The sequence below is a fragment of the Manis javanica genome, chromosome 1 (genome assembly GCF_040802235.1).
Source record: "Manis javanica isolate MJ-LG chromosome 1, MJ_LKY, whole genome shotgun sequence".
NCBI classification, from domain to species: Eukaryota; Metazoa; Chordata; class Mammalia; order Pholidota; family Manidae; genus Manis; species Manis javanica.
This window is the reverse complement of record NC_133156.1, coordinates 180,807,767-180,824,418: the sequence shown is the minus strand read 5'-3', so window position 1 is coordinate 180,824,418 and position 16,652 is coordinate 180,807,767. Positions and strand designations below refer to the sequence as shown.

General features: G+C 39.2%; 1 protein-coding gene across 10 annotated transcripts in view; it reads left to right on the top strand.

Moving 5' to 3' along the window:
• ALMS1 (ALMS1 centrosome and basal body associated protein) overlaps positions 1-16,359 on the top strand; it is a 209,423-nt gene extending 193,064 nt beyond the window's left edge. For 9 of the 10 annotated variants that reach the window (XM_073211457.1, XM_073211435.1, XM_073211451.1 and 6 more), the window contains 7 exons: positions 4,924-5,044; positions 6,167-6,370; positions 6,663-6,892; positions 7,605-7,788; positions 9,034-9,097; positions 15,106-15,205; positions 16,210-16,359. In XM_073211457.1, the coding sequence (XP_073067558.1) occupies positions 4,924-5,044; positions 6,167-6,370; positions 6,663-6,892; positions 7,605-7,788; positions 9,034-9,097; positions 15,106-15,205; positions 16,210-16,254 (948 nt within the window). In that variant the 3' untranslated portion in view covers positions 16,255-16,359. The remainder of the gene's footprint in view (positions 1-4,923; positions 5,045-6,166; positions 6,371-6,662; positions 6,893-7,604; positions 7,789-9,033; positions 9,098-15,105; positions 15,206-16,209) is intronic. The other variant, XM_073211439.1, reaches the window with a different exon arrangement.
• Positions 16,360-16,652: the final 293 nt, after the last annotated feature.

Here is a 16,652-nt window from a genome sequence, read left to right as displayed (position 1 = left end):
GGTCTTATTTTTTTATCCATTCAGTACCTCTGTGTCTTTTGATTGTTGCATTTAGTCCATTTATGTTTAGGCTGATTATCGACAGGTATGTACTTATTGCCATTTCAGGCTTTAGATTCATGGTAACCAAAGGTTCAAGCGCAGCTTCTTTACTGTCTAACAGTCTGATTTAACTCGCTTAGTATAGTATTTCAAACACAATCTAAAGGTTCTTTTTTTTTCTTCCTCCTCCCCTCTTTATGTATTAGGTATCATATTCTGTATTCTTTATGTATCCTTTGACTAACTTTGTGGGTAGTTGATTTAATTTTGCATTTGCTTACCTATTAATTGTCTTTTACCTAATGAGAAGTCTACTTCCTTTACTGTGGTTTTATTTTCTCTGATGACATCTGTGCAGCCTTAGAAGCACCTCCATCTGTAGCAGTCCCTCCATGATACACAGTAGGGATGGCTTGTGGGAGATAAATTCCCTCAACTTGTGCTTATATGGAAATTGTTTAATCCCTCCTTCAAATGTAAATGATAATCTTTCTGGGTAGAGTATTCTTGGTTTGAGGCCCTTCTGTTTCATTGCATTAAATATATCATGCCACTTCCTTCTGGCCTGTAAGGTTTCTGCTGAGAAGTCTGATGATAGCCTTGTATGTGATCTTTTTTCTCTCTCGGCTGCTTTTAATACTCTGTCCTTATTCTTGGTCTTTGCCATTTTTATTATTATGTGTCTTGGTATTGTCTTCCTTGGGTCCCTTGTGTTGGGAGATGTGTGCACTTCCTTGGCCTGAGAGACCATCTCCACCCCCAGATTAGGGGATTTTTCAGCAATTACCTTCTCAAAGACATTTTCTATCCATTTTTCTCTGTCTTCTTCTTCTGGTACCCCTATAATGCAAATATTGTTCTATTTGGATTGATCACACAGTTCTCTTAATATTCTTTCATCCCTAAAGATCCTTTTTTTTCTTTCTGTGCCTCAGCCTCTTTATAGTCCTATTCTCTGATTTCTGTTTCATTTACTATCTCCTCTGCCTCATCTAATCTGGTTTTAAATCTGTCCATTTTATGTTTCATTTCAGATACTGTATTTTTCAAAGTTTCTATCTCTTTAATTCCTCCCTGCAGTCTTGAATATTTTTCTGTAGCTCCATGAGCATATTTATGATTTTTATTTTAAAATGTTTATCAAGAAGATTGGTGATTTCAGTTTCATTTGGCCCTCTTTCTGGTTTTTGTGGGATTTGGGTTTGTACCAGGTTCCTTTGCTGTTTCATGTTTGTATTGATTACTCTAGAATAATATCTTTGTGTAGACACTACCCTCTAGTGCCCAAAAGCTCTACTCTCTGGAGCTCCCCAGCACCTGGAGCAATGGTAGGGGTCGCAGGTGAGCAGCACTGGTGCCTGTCATGGGGAAAGAGCTCTTTCCTGCTTCCCAGCTGCATTGCCTGCGTCCTCTGTGAGGGCCAGTGGACCAAGCATACAGGGAAGAGTCTCTCCTTTATTTCCCTTAGCTGCTGTAGGCAGATCTGCCCTCCAGCTGGCCGGGCTCGGTGGGGGCAGCAGGTTTGTGAAACAGTGTTGGATGAGAGAAAGGAGCGGGAGGCTGCTTATCACCGTGGGGGGCCTCAGCACATTGCCAACAAAGGGGATGGAATGCTTGATGGTCCTGAGACTTTCCAACCTTCTGGGCTGAATGTGGTGGGATTATATTGTTCACCTGTCCTTTCTGAGCAGCAAGCTCTATGCCCTTTAGCAGCCCTCTTGCTCTTGGGAAGTCTTTCAAAGTACCTGCCTTTCTTTTGTCCCAGACCAGCCAGTTGTGGGTACCTGTTCTCCACAAGCAGCTGGAATCTCTGTCTTTCCAAGTATTCTGCCTGTCTTTACTTTCCAACCACACTAATCTCCAGGGCACCATGCAATGTGGGTTCATGCTCCTAGAGCAGATCTCCAAGGCTGTGTGTTCAGCAGTCCTTGGCTTCTGCCACCTCCCTGTTCTGTTTCTCTTCCTTCTGCCAGTGACCTGGGGTGGGGGGAGGGCTTGCGTCCCACCAGATCACAGCTTTGCTACTTTACCCTTTTCCGTGAAGTCTTCCCTTTACCTTAGATGTAGGCAGTCTGTCGGAGTCTTTCCGGTCGCTCTTTCAGGATTTGTTGTATTTGCTATATTTTATGTAGTTTTGGGAGGATGTTTCTGTCTCACTTCTCACACTGCCATCTTTAAGCCAATCCCCCAGACATGGTTTTTTCACACCCAGTGGTTCTCTGTTTTGGAAGTGCTGGAGGTTCACAGGCTCAGGCTTGGAAGGGACCATCAGCACTTTTGCAGCATCTGTACCACAAAGCACTCCAGCTTCTACTTTAACTGCTCCATCACTCACTCCTGGGCAGCTTGTTCCATTTGTCTAAGGCTTCAGTTATCAGAGGTTTTCAGATACAAAGATCAAAAATCTTCCTGCATTGGATTTCCTGTCTCTGTTCCTAGTCTGCTCTCTGAAAACACAGAAAATAGGTCTAATCTACATCTTGGGTCCCCGCTGCATTCTCTGAAGTTTTTTTTCCTCAGGTCTTCACTTTTTGAACCATTCCTTGCTTTCTTCATCCCTTTCCTAAGCAGCTTTTGGGTCTGTTAAAGTTCATCATTATCCTATTTTTAAACATGTCCCTTTGAGTTAAACACATTGTGCTTCAGATGGTGAGAGCAAATTGACAGAGCAGATTAATCACCTTCCTTTCTGTGTCTAGAACATTTCTATGGCCTAATGTGTTATACTTGTTGAACTCAGTGGAGACATTAAACCTTTATTGCCACATGCTTCCCTGTTTTTGTATTGTTTATTCTCACTTAAACTGGTAATGTAATCACATGATAAAAAATTTTTAATGTGTAAAAGAGTATTTGCCTTTTTACTCCTGCTCCCTTGGCTCCCAGCTCTCCTTTCCAAAGCTTCTCAATGTTATTAGTTCTTGCGTCTCTTTACGGAGATTTTTAAAACAAGTTATTGAAGTATAATTTACATACCATAAAATTCATCCATTTTAACTACAGTTATTTTAGTAAATTTATAAAGTTTTGCAATCATCACCATGATCCAGTTTTAGAACATTTCTGTCACCACAAAAAGGCCCCTTATACCTGTTTGCAATCAGTCCACATTCCCAGCCCCAGACAACCTCTAATCTGCCTCTGCCTTTTCTGGACACTTCATGTAAATAGAATAATATAATGTAGTCTTTTATATCTGGCATCTTTTGCTTAGCATAATGTTTTCAAGGTTCATTCCTATTGTAGTATATATCATTAGTCCCTTTTTATTTCCGATTAGTTTTATGTTATATGTATATACCACATTTTGTTCATCCAGTTACCAGCTGGACATGGGGATTGTTGGTTTGTTTTTTGGATAATATGGACAATGCTGCTACAAACATTTGTGTAAAATTTTTTGTGTGGACATATGTTTTCATCTCTTTGGGGTATATACCTAGAATTGCTGGGTCAAATGGTAAGATTCTGTTTCATTTTTAAGAAAATGTCAAAGTGTTTTCCAAAGTGGCTGTACCATTTTACATTCCCACAAGCAATATGTGAGGGTTCCAGTTTCTTTGCTTCCTTGTCAGCACTTAGTATTGCCCATCTTTTTTATTATAGTCACCCTAGTGGATGTGAAGTGCTATCTCATTGTGATGTTAATTTGCATTTCTGTAATGATTGATGATGTTGAACATCTTTTCATATGCTCATTGGCCACTCTTATGTCTTCTTTGATGAAATGTCTCTTCAAATCTTCTGTCCATTTTAAATTACATATGTGGGATGTCTCGCTATTTATTTAGCTCTCCCACTGACATTTTGTACTTTTCAGTGTGCAAGTCTTGAAATTTTTCAGGTTGTCATTCTTAAACCCTCCAGTTTGCAATGTTTAACTTTTTGAAAACTAAAACATTTCCTGTCCCCAGACATCTAATGTAGATCCTTCCCTCCAGGATTCTGTTTCAGGTTTCCTGAAGGCCCTAGAATATAGTTTTATCTAGTTCAGGGAAGTAGATACTTGCAGTTTCCTTTCCTGTCTTGGGCTTTAATTCACCTCTACCAGCTTACTTAAGTAGACAAGCATTTATTCAAAACATAGATGCCCAGACCTCTTCACTAGAGATTTGAATTCATTGTTCTGAGTTAGGGCCTCTCCCCCAGGAGATTGTTATGATGAGTAAGTTTAAGAAATACTGTTTTATACTGAATGTTGATAGATTTATAGTATATTCACATGTATTTATATATACCATTTATTCTATATTTGATAAGCTTTTTGTTACCCACTAACATTTCACCATCACTTTTAATTCAGGAACTTGCCTGTCATTGCTCTACTTGCTCTGAACATAACTAAAAAGGCCTCTGGGCCCTTTAATGCTATTTGCAGTATTCCACTCACTCAGGACTTCTCATGGGGCCTTTCAGCTCTTTGTAGATTTATTCTCATAAAAGCATCTGAGTCTGATCATGTTGGAAAGCACTATGTCTGCAGCTCACCACTGTATTTCATTATCCCCAGCCTCTTTATCTCATATCAAAATTTTATGTAGGTGTCAAGTTAGAGTTTCGTTCAGAAGACCCACCAGGCTATTGTTTGGCTAGCATCCTCTTCATGGTTTTTTCAAGCCCTGTGAACATACCCGTAATACAAGTCTTTATGTCTTACCCTCTTGAAACAGCTTAGACCCTTATATAATTACAGCAACACTCCCCTCCATATCACAAATTATGTGGTAGCATGTTCACATTGTTATAAGCTTCCTGGCAACTTCATCTCAACAATTGAATTGGATTAGAAAAGGCTCTCGGTGACTTGTGTGTTTTCTTATCCTGCGGGTAACTGTGCCATTGACTGCAGGTAATGGTAACAGGGTCTCTTTTGTTTTCCAGGTGGCAAGGCATATGATTTCTTCTGACTGTATATCATCTTCTACCAGTAGTTTCTGGAACTCAAACTCTACCTTTTGCAACAACCAAAATGTACACATGTTAAACAAGGGCGTGCAAGCAGGTAAATTACTTGAATTTAACATTTCCATTGAAATGCAAGCAGTTCTTAAACATATAAAATACTAAACCTCTCTCAAAATAAAAGAAATGAAGATTAAAACTATACTCAAATGCTATTTTTCACCTGTCAGATTGGCAAAAATCTGAATTTGAGAGCAAATGCATGGGCAAAAGTGTAAGGAAATAGGTAAACATACATTCTAGTGGGCGTATAAGTTGGGGTACAACCCCTGTGACAAGCAATTTATCAATTTCTATCAAAATTACTTTGAACTGGCATTTTTACTTAGGAAATTTAGCCTACAGATACACCGTGCATATGTGCAAAACTGGCACGTGTTCAGAAGTATTGTTTATTTTAGCAAAAAATAAAAATTAACATAGATGTCCATTAATAGCCAAATGGTTAAATACATTATTGTTCACCCATATAATGAAATCCTATATAGGATGAGGAAGCTCTCCCTCTACTATGTCAAGATCTCCAAAATACATAATTAAAAAGAAAAATCAGGGCATAAAACAGTGTATATATAACATGCTAGTCCATGTATTTTAAAAAATGGGAATTTCTTGAATGTGTGCAAAAAATTCTCTAGAATTATGGGATTATAAACTGTGTGAGTGGAGAACAGGAGTGGGAAAGAGGCTATTTACTTTGTTTTTCTATATCCTTTGACTTAATAAAGCAAAAATAAGCTTTCCCCTTGGGTTTTTTCCCTCAGTCTTACCTTTACATCTGTGAATCCCTTCTGTACCTGGGTGATTACCAGTGAGACTATAAGTATTTTACTGTCTTTCTCACTCAGCATCAGAACTGAAATCTGTATGTATTGAATCCGTATTGGTAGATCTTTCCCTCTAATATCTAAATGACTTCAAAATATAAGCCTTCTTTCTTTCTCCTACTTCCTCTCCCTCCCTCTCTCTCTTTCACTCTCCATCTCTCTGTCCTGCCTCTTTCCCTCTCTCCTGCGTACCCCACCTTCACCACACTACACCACTCAAAGGAGGCAGTAGCCTGTGTTATTAAAGCCTTAATAAGTTTTCATTTACTGACTTGAGTATACCTGCTAGTGCAGTCTTGAGCTGCCTCCCAAAGATCTATGATCTTTCCCCTCAGGTCATTTGGAGATTGTGAATGGCATCAGAAAACATACTCGAGATGCTGGGATGACTTTCCCAACTCCAAGTTCTAGCGAAGCTAAAGTAGAAGAGGACAGTGATGTGACTTCTTCGTCAGAAGAAAAAACTGAAGAGAAAAGCCTTCTCACCAGTTATGCTGGGGACAAAAAGTTAAGGAAGAATAAGCACAGTTGTTGTGAAGGTCAGTTTCTAATTCCTGGTTTTGTAGCACAAAACCTAGTGAATTTTAAGTGTCTTGCATTGCTAAGATCTTTATTTCTAAATAACTGTGTTGACCCATCTTCCCAAGCACCACCCGGGCAAATTTTCAAAGTATCTAGCACTAGAATTAATAGAATATACCTACAGTTCAGCAGACTCCAGAGCATCCTGGTGGCATGGCCTCTGACAGCTGAGTCCCCTGAGTGCCTATATTATGCATGTCTGTGATAAGAAAAATGAAAAATCTTTTTTCTTAAAAATATTTCCTATAGGAGTTTCATGGTTTGTTCCTGTGGAAAATGTGAAGTCTGTTCCTAAGAAGGAAAACCTACCCCAGTGTCATGGCCCTGGTATTGCCTGGTTTGCACCAGTAACCAACACCAAACCCTGGAGGGAGCCACTGCGGGAACAGAACTGGCAGGGACAGCACATGGACAGCTGTGGGTCACAGGCCAGCCACGGCAGAGATCCACTGAAGCCATTTGTGAGAGCATCCCTGCAGGTGCAGTGACCTTGGGTTAAGTTTAGCCACATATTTAAGGGGGACAGAAGGGGGAGACAACAAAGAAGTCAAATCTGACTTGGCCTTTTGAAGTGCACTTGTGTGACCTCCTTTCTAGCACCTCCACAGGTCATCTGTGCTCACTCTCATCAGCAAAGGCTGCCTTACTGTCAGGCATTCTGAGTCACATATGTGGGGACAAGGCAGTGGAAGGGTGGGCATTGTGATGCTGCTCACAGGCTTGCAGAGAGCCTCCTGGAGGGTGCTGTGGACGCCTGATGATTGTCAGCCTTCTGTCTGTTCCTCCATTTACACAACTCCTATTCCTGCTTAACACAGGACTTCAAAGGGGATGAGTCTCTTATTTATTTATGAGTATCTTGGTAGCTAAAGGAAATGTTATTTAATGATGTGTTTGTTTGAAAAGAAATTTAAAATAGCACAATGGGCCAAGCTCTATCCCATCGACATTTGAAAGACTTGTAATTACCAGTCTTAGTTCTTGGCTTATTCCAAAGGCATTTCTTTGATCCCTCTGATTTCATTACTGGAGCTCTCCCACTCAGAATTGTTAGATTATTCTTCAGCTCTAGATATTTTCTGCATTTTAGGAACAGGCTCTCCAAACCTGTTAGGCAAGTACTGTTCTTCCAGGCCTTGGAGAACAGACTGCATCATTAATGTGAGCTCTGGGGCTTTTTCTCCTCCTCAGGAGTCACTTCAGCTTCACAGACCTGACTTCATCTCCCGCTCTGGAGAGCGGATAAAGCGCCTGAAGTTAATAGTTCAGGAGAGGAAGCTTCAGAACATGTTACAGAGTGAGCGGGAGGCACTGTTCAACCCTGTGAGAGCATGGCCAGGCTGCCAGGAGCCCATGCGCCCAACCCCCAAGAGAGGTACCTTCTGCTGTTCACTTTCCTGTACTGGGTAGAGATGGCAAAGTCTGCCTTGTGCTGGGAAGCACTGCTCGTGCCAGGCCCGTCACATGGACAGAAGGTGACTTTTGCTTGCTGAGTCTCAGATCTACTTAGGAAGCAGAATATTCCCAATTTAGCTCTCAGCACTTTCATGATCCAAATAAAATAAACCCAGTTACTCCTTTTCCTGTTTTATATCTTACAGTGTATAATGAGAATGTGGTTCTATGAACCAGCTGTGTCCATGAGCAAGTTAGTTCCAAAAGTATACAGTTGACCCTTGAACAATGCAGGCGTTAGAGGTGCCAATCCCCCACACAGTCGAAAATCTACTTATAATATTAGACTCTTCAAAAACTTAACTACTAATAGCCTGCAAGTGACTAGAAGGCTGGCCAATAACATAAATGGTTGATTAACACGTATTTTGTATGTTAGGTATGTTACATACTGTATTCTTAAAACAAAATAAGCTAGAGAAAAGAAAATGTTTTTCAAGTTGTCACAAATCTCCAAGAAATTTTCCGATATATTTATTGAAAAAAGTGTCTGTGTAAGTGGACCCACATTCAAACTGTGTTGTTAAGGGTCAACTGTAATTTTGTTTCTTTAAAGATGGAGCTGATTTCAGGCTTGCCTACCTCATAGGGTGGCAATAATAAAAATAATCATCATAATTTTTTAAAAACACTTACATAGCCCTTCTGCTTTGCCCAGACACTGTTCTTGTTAAAGCTTAGAACACCTCCCCGAGGTAGATACTATTAATATCCCTACTTTACAGATGAGAAAACTGAGGCAAAGAGAGATTAATATCTTGTCCAAGATAACATACCTGATAAGTTGGAATTTGAACCCAGGTGGACTGACTCCAGAGTCTGTGCTCTTAATAATTAGGCTAAGTATAAGATCTCAGTATAATAATGTATGAAAGCTGTGGAAACTATAAAACATGACCTATTACCTTCATCACCGCCTTACCTGTGAACTGGTCAGTGTTTTGATTCCTACTGTCTAGTCTGCACTGCAGAAGTATTGTGCATTTTCAGGAGCCTTAGACTGCTTCACAGTCACTATGGTGACCTCGCTTTAGCCATTGCTCACCACCCAGCACTGCCAGCTCAGAGTAGGGTCGCAAAGTCCTAGAAGCTCCCTCTCATAGATCTTGAGCAATACACCTTCCTTATTAAAAACTATGCACTGAAAACCCCTTCTCTTGCTTAGGCTTCCTGGCTGCCCAAAAGAACAGGCCTATTGGAAAGAAGGAAATGATTCAGAGGTCGAAACGGTAAGGCCAAAAGAATAAGAGTAATTATAAAAGCATAAATCAGACCACCAAGTGGTCAGGAGCTCTGGCTTGCTCCTAGAATGAAGGCATTATGCTCAAATTAAAACATTATAAAAGAAGAAGTTAAGAAAGTAGTTTCTCATTTATGCCACTGAAAAAAGAAAGAAAAATAGCAGATCCTGGCATGGATTACTCATATACAAAATATACAAAAAAATCCTCACTAACTTGCAAGCCTTAGGATTGTCTTTGTTAGAAACCTAAATATAAATAGACTATTTTGAAATAAAATTTATTTGGGGCTTTACCCTTTATGTAGGCAATCCCATTTCTAGAAATCTTTCCAATACAGTGAGAAACAATGGAATATTCTCCAAGACATATTAATTAAATGATTCCAAAAAATCAAGTTTGGGAGGCATGTGTATACTGCTACCATTTGTAGTCTTTAAAAAGAAGTATTTGTGCTTATGTAGATGCATATACTTTTACATGCATAGACTGTCTAGAGATGGATACACAAAAAACTGGTTATAGTGTTTGCCTCTGGGAAAAAGAACTGAGTAACCAGCATGCAGAGGTAGGAGAAAGACTAATTTTTTGCCCTTTTGTACTTTTAAAATTTTGTGCCGTTGCATGCATTAGCAGTTAATCAGAGATATGCATATATTGATCTTGACAATGCCATGGAAGAGCAAAGTTAAGGGCTATCTAAGGGGTTCATTAGAGACTTCCTTTAATAAAAACAGTTTATAGTTGACATAGTGCTTGAAAACAACTTATTTTAGGTAATTAAAGCATTCCTCTTAAAATATTTTTACTCTCCATTTAGTAAACCCTTTCCTTATAGCTAAATCAAAGGGATGCTTTAACCAGGTGGTTCTCAAAGTATAGTCTGTGAACCTCTGGAATTTGCTAAGACCCTTTCAGGGTCCAAGTGAATTTCAAAATGATGCTAGGACATTATGCCTTTTCACTATGTTGTCATGTACACTGATGATGCAAAAGTAATGGGGGGAGGAGTAAAACTGTGGCGCTTTAGCTCTGTTTGAGACAGTGGCACCAAACTGTGGTAGCCTAGTAGGCACTGTGTTCTTCACAGCCACATAGCAGCAGGGTAACGGGACACATAAAGCACTTCTGATACCAAGATATTGTGTGCATGATTGGTTCAAGGAAAAGTACTTAATATCATGATTGTGTAACAGCCATCTCGCTGCCTTTGTCATTGGAAACAGCTGACAGTATTTATTGCCAAAGAGAATATTTGAACTTTCAAGCAAAAAGTAGAATTCTAAAAAACTTGTATCTACCACTAAGAGTATGACTACCTCCCAATACTTGGACTTTTCTGATGAGATCAGCAGTGACATTACCAAATGTGAAATTGTCATATTATATAAGTAAATATGTCAGCATTTAGAAGCTCTGCATAACTCACTGACCAGGATTTTCCAAAGGACTGTTGCATGGTGTTACAAAATCAAGCATGGAGTGCAAGATAGACTGACATACCCTGTAGAATTCATAACAGTACAAAAATTCATTGATACAGTTTCAGATTTCATATTGCAGCAAATCTGAAGAATACTAATATTTAAGTATTTGGTGTAATATCAAGAAAATCAACAATTATCTGAACAGAATATTAAAATACTTCTTTCTTTTCCAACTACGTATGTGTGTAAACTGGATTTCTTTAAATATACACTTTAACCAGAAAGGCATATAACAGACTTAGTACAGAAGCATATATAAGAATTCAGATGTCTTCTATTAAACCAGATGTTAAAAAGAGATTTGCCAAATATGTAAGAGCAGTGCTCTTCTTACTGTAATGTTTTGTTTTGGAAAACATTTATTTTATATGTTAGCAGGGAAGAAGATTATTGTTATTTTTAAATGAACTAAGAAATAAGTATTTTTTTAATGTTTAGTTTTAATTTCTAATACAGTACCAATAGATAAATCCACATTAACCAAAACTGGGCTCAATTTTTAGAAGTATAAAGGAGCCTAAGTACAAAAAATTTGAGAACCATTGCTTCATTATAACTCTCACAAAATTAAATTACGGGAAATTACATAGCACATTTATTGGAGGGAGGGGTGACTCATTACGCCTTACCTCAGCAAAAGCAGCCTTTGCTGTAAGGGGCTATAAGCTTGCCTGCAGGAAGATCAGCAGGGCATCTTCTGTAAGGTGTCAGTGCTTTGAAACATAAGTGTCATTGTAGCGTTAAGCACCCATCCTCTGAAAAGAGACTCAGGTTTTTTTAAAGTGATAATTTCTTGAGTGCTTCTATTCAGTTTTATTTTCAGTATGGCCCCTTTTCAAGGAAGCCATCCCTTTCCATCTGAGAATCATGGAGTTAAATGGGTTCTTAAAGATCATCTACTTGGCACCCTTAATATTTAGGAAAGTACAGCCCAGATAGAGGAAGTAGCCCAGCAAGTCAGGTCCAGTACTTTTCATCTGTTTCAGATGGAGGATGTGTATCTCTAGATCCTGTGTTACACATCACCTTTTCTCATCACCTACTTCTAACAAAGATGCTTAAAGGTTTCTGTTGAGAAGAAAGGATTTGAAGAAGAGAGAACTTGATACTTAACTGAAGATATTTCTTCCAATGTGTCCTTCAATAGAAGTTATTTCACTAAGTTCTTAAAGCAAATATTTGGGTATGTGCCACATACAGGACTAGGTACTAAAAATGAAAGATAATTGACTCCAGACCATGAGCAGATAGACAGACAGTTCCATAGTATCTTTAGCTGCAATATATATGTAATTACTGCTTTCTGGCTCCCAGCTTCCCAGTCCTAGAATGCAAGCTTTCCTGGGCCAAGCATATTTTTTTTCACAGCACATGTTCTCTTGGCAATAACTCTTGTTTACCAATGGCCTTTGTTACCACTTTTCTAACAGTGAGTGGTTTTTTTTGTCCAGCTTTAGTGAGATATAATTGACACATACCAGTTGTATAAGTTTAAGGTGTAAGTATAATGTAGTGACTTGATACACATATATATAGCAAATGTTTACCACAGTACAGCCCATTAACACACCCATCACCTGCAGAACTGCCATATTGTTGTTGTTCTTGTTCTGGTAAGAACACTGAAGGGCTACTCTTAGCAACTTTCAAGTATGTAACACAGTATTGTTAACTATAGTCATCATGTTATACCTTAGACTCCCAGAACTTATTCTTCTAACTGGAAGTTTGTGCCCCTTTGACCAACATCTCCCATTCCCCACCCATCAGCCCCGGCACACCATTCTGTTCCGTTTCTGTGAGCTTGATGTTTTTAGATTCCACGTATATATAAGACCATACAGTATTTGTCCTTCTCTGTCTAACTTATTTCACTTAGCATAATGCCCTCAAGGTCCATCCATGTTGCAAATGGAAGGCCTGCCTCTTTTATGGCTGAGTAATATATTTATGTGTATGTCACATCTGCTTTATCCATCCATCCATCGATGGACATTCAGATCGTTTCCATGTCTACACTATTGTGAATAATGCTGCGGTGAACATGGGGTTCCTGATTTCATCATTTTGAGATCCTGATTTCATCTCCTTCAGATATATACCCAGAAGGGGGATTGATGGATAACATGGTTGTTCTATTTTTAATTTTTTTAGAAACCTCCATAATGTTTTCCATAGTGGCTGCACCAATTTACATTCCTACCAACAGTGCACAAGGGTTCCCTTTTCTCCATATCCTCACCAGCATTTATCTCTTGTTTTGTTTTGTTTTGTTTTTGATGATTGCCATTCTAACAGGTGAAATCTCACAGTGATTTCATCAACAGTGACTTTTTTTAATATATGATTGTTCCTCTTTAATCTCCTTCTTGACTTCCACTTTTATGTTTTCAGTTAATGATCATCTCCACTGCATCCCATTCTCTACTCCCACGATAGCTCAGACCACCTATTCATCCAGCTAGAAAGCTGGGGAGTAGTCCCCTGCAGCCATGTTACCCATCACTGCATATGCAGCCAGGGAGCACAGCCTGGAAATTTGGCAGCTTGATTGCTCTGGAACCTATTCTGCCTTGATGGAGGCTGGCCTGTACTCTTGAAAGACTGCTCTTCCCCCTGCTTCTGCTCTTGATTTTCTCTAGTCTACCTTCCACAAAGCCTCTACATGATTTTCAATTTTTTTTTTCACATTATAGAAAACTTTGAAAATATAGAGAAATTAGAAAATAGAAAGTAAATGTCACTCATAATCCTTCTATCTAACCACAACTAACACTAGTACCATTTCTTACAGGATTGGGGGTTGTACAGAGACCTGTATTAATGTACACTTATTTTCCCCCTAATTGTCGATCATACTATATTTACAGGTTCGTAGCCTGCTTTATTTTGCTCAATATTATATTGTGAACATTTTCCCATATCATTAAAAATTCTTTGAAACATTGTTCATGCTTTATATTAATTCCATTATATTCCATAATCTGTTTAACTGGCCATTTATTGGAATTTAAATTATTTCCATTTAGAATATACTTATCAAATGTATATTCAATCGTGTTCCTCTCTACTTAAAATCAGCAGCAACCCTTTCTCTCTCACTTACCAACTTTACATTTCCCTGTATGGCCCCGGAAGATGACCGGTTAGCCAGAGACGGGTAAGATTCCTCAAGGGAGGAACAACCTAAGACAGGCACAGTCGCAGGGGGGCCATCAGGTGAGAAATTGGGGAACAACAGTGGTGAAGCTTAGAACCTCACCCCCCCTGTGTTGAGAGAAAGCTTCTGCATCCATGGATGTTTTATTGCCCTTGTCTAGCTCGGATTAGCACATAGTCTACAGGCACACACCTGATCATCTACAATTGCTTTCTTACAACACTAAACTATGTTTTCTACCTTTATCTTGCATCTACCTACCACTTCAGCAGTTTATTAAAAATAAAAATAATAATAATAATAAAGGGAGAAATGTGGGATCCACATATAAATCAAGTATAAAAATCAAACGAATATTCATATTTGACCTGATTGTTTATAGTTCATAATGCGTGATCAGAACCGAAAGTTTCTGTGATGACTTCCCTTGTACTGTTCACCATGTAAGAACTTATTCACTATGTAAGAATTCGTTCACTATGTAAGAACTTATTCGTTATGCTTCAGAAGATTGGAGACTGACGAGAACTAGGCTTGAGATGGATTAATGATTGTGCATTGAGCATTGACCCCCCTATACAGAATTTTATTGCTGTTAACCATTTGATCAATAAATATGAGAGATGCCCTCTCAAAAAAAAAAAATCAGCAGCACCCCATCCGTGACAGGACAGAGCCCGAGGGTTTCACATGACTGTGAGACTCTCCACATCCCATCTCACCATGATCCCATCTGCTTTCCCCGTTTCCCTACACTTCTCTTGTGAAGCCTTGACTCCCTTATTACCAACACTCCCTTCTCCTATCCACTTTCTTCTCCTAACTATTCTTCAAGACCTACGTCAAGCTTAATCCCCTTTCTGGTCTTCCCTGACTCTCTTCAGTCAGAATAAATTTCAGCTTTCCCTTTAATTCTGTTAATATTTTGTAGATATGACCATTTTTATACTTTTGTTTCCCATTTTCTTTGTATTTAAAAATACTAGTAATTATAGTAATACATATCATTATCTTATATTGAACCAATACATTTTTGCATATATAGAGAAAAGCAGTTCATATCCACCCCTTTATCCCATTTCTTCCCAGAAATAACCACTATTAGCAAGGTTTTATATGCTTTTATTTATTTGTCTCCCCTTCCAGATTGTGAGCACCCCAGGCTAGGGTTCTTTGTGTCCACATTTCTAACAAGAAGCTGGGTGCACATAGTGGCCTAGGGTCTGCCTGCGAGGGACTGAGTGCCTTCAGAGCAGTAGAGCTTAGGAAGGTGGGGGAAGGAGATCATGTGCCTCAGTAATCAGGTAACCTTGCTGTTTTTCTGCCTTTCCACTGGTGCCATTTCTAAGGATTTACGAGCAGCTTCCAGAAGTACAGAAAAAGAGAGAAGAGGAAAAGAGGAAATCAGAATATAAATCATACCGGCTACGAGCCCAACTGTATAAAAAGGTCAGTCAGTCCAGAGCAGGACTGATCAGTTTTATGGGGTGAAAAAAAATGTTGGGAGAAACACATCTGACCTGTTAGCATTAACCGCATTTGGGAAGTGCTCATAATACACTGTACTACTGGTGGAAATTGGAAAGAAAGCACCTGTGACTAGACTTCAAAATTAAAAAGCCACCTTCCAGACATACATTTGGAATGAAACCAAATTTCCTACTTAAGAGTTAGTTTAGATGTCATAGTGGAAATGTTCAAATCTATCATAAATGTTGGGTTTTCATTCCAGAGTCCCAAATGGGAGTTCTTTGCCCCTTATGGGTACAGGATATATATCTAGAACTTATAAAATAAACTGGAAAATGTCCAAGTGTAGCATAACACGTGGCAGCTTTGTGGGTCAGATTCTTGAAGCTGATGCTATTTCTGGCTTGTAGCAAGAATCCTACAGTGCTGCAAGTCCCTGAAACTCACAGACCAGGGGATTTGCTACTGATTAATTCCTTTAGAAACAATTGGGATACTGTATTCAGAGGTCCATATCCTTCACTGTTCTTATTTCCTTTCCAACCCCCTCACTCCATCCCCAGAGGACTCCAAGTCAGACACCAAAAGATGAGTTCTTAGCCTGCCCATGTGGCATTGAAGAACTGCTTCTGGAGCTCTCAAGTAGGGAGGCCCGGGCACTGCATGGCGTGTCTGGTGCATGAGCATTACACAGCCAGGTCTCTCATTGTGCGGGTGTGTTTGTGAACTGGTGGATGAATTCGTTTGTCAGTATTATTGATTATCTTTATCTTGTAGAACTAAATGATTATAGATCGTCTTCCCTAATATGTCAGGAAGTATTTTTTTTGTATAATTTCCATAGTTTCTGTAGGTGGGGAAGATAAATAAGGTTTGAGTAGAACTGCTGGTCTTCTCAGTGGAATGTCTGGGGTAAGGAGTGGCTGTCTGCCTCTCGTGGTAAGAGTACCTAACTTCTTCCCTGTTTTTCTTTTCATCCACAGAAAGTGACCAATCAACTCCTGGGGAGAAAAGTTCCCTGGGACTGACATAGATTATTTTCCTCAGAGCTTTGGAATTATTTTTTATCAGCCTGGAGAAGCACAACCCTCACTTTTATGAGTCTGGTTTAATAAAACTTAAGTCTCTGTTCATGTATGGTTTCAAAGTAGTAACCATCTGAAGAGTCTAAGACAGAGTGGTGATTGGAGAAAGATACTTCCTCCGTAGTGGCCGTGCTCACGGGGATGTTTGTTACAAGGATATTATCTCTTAATTCTAATATGTGTTTTTATACAGTTAGAAAAAAATAACTGCTGATTGTCTCATAGTAGACCCAGCAGAGGGTCATTTCATTCCCATCTGAAGATGTGAGGGAGCTATGCAATGTCTCCTCTGAGGTGTCTGGAGAGCTTCAGTCCAAAAGCATCATTCAAGGGAAATGGAC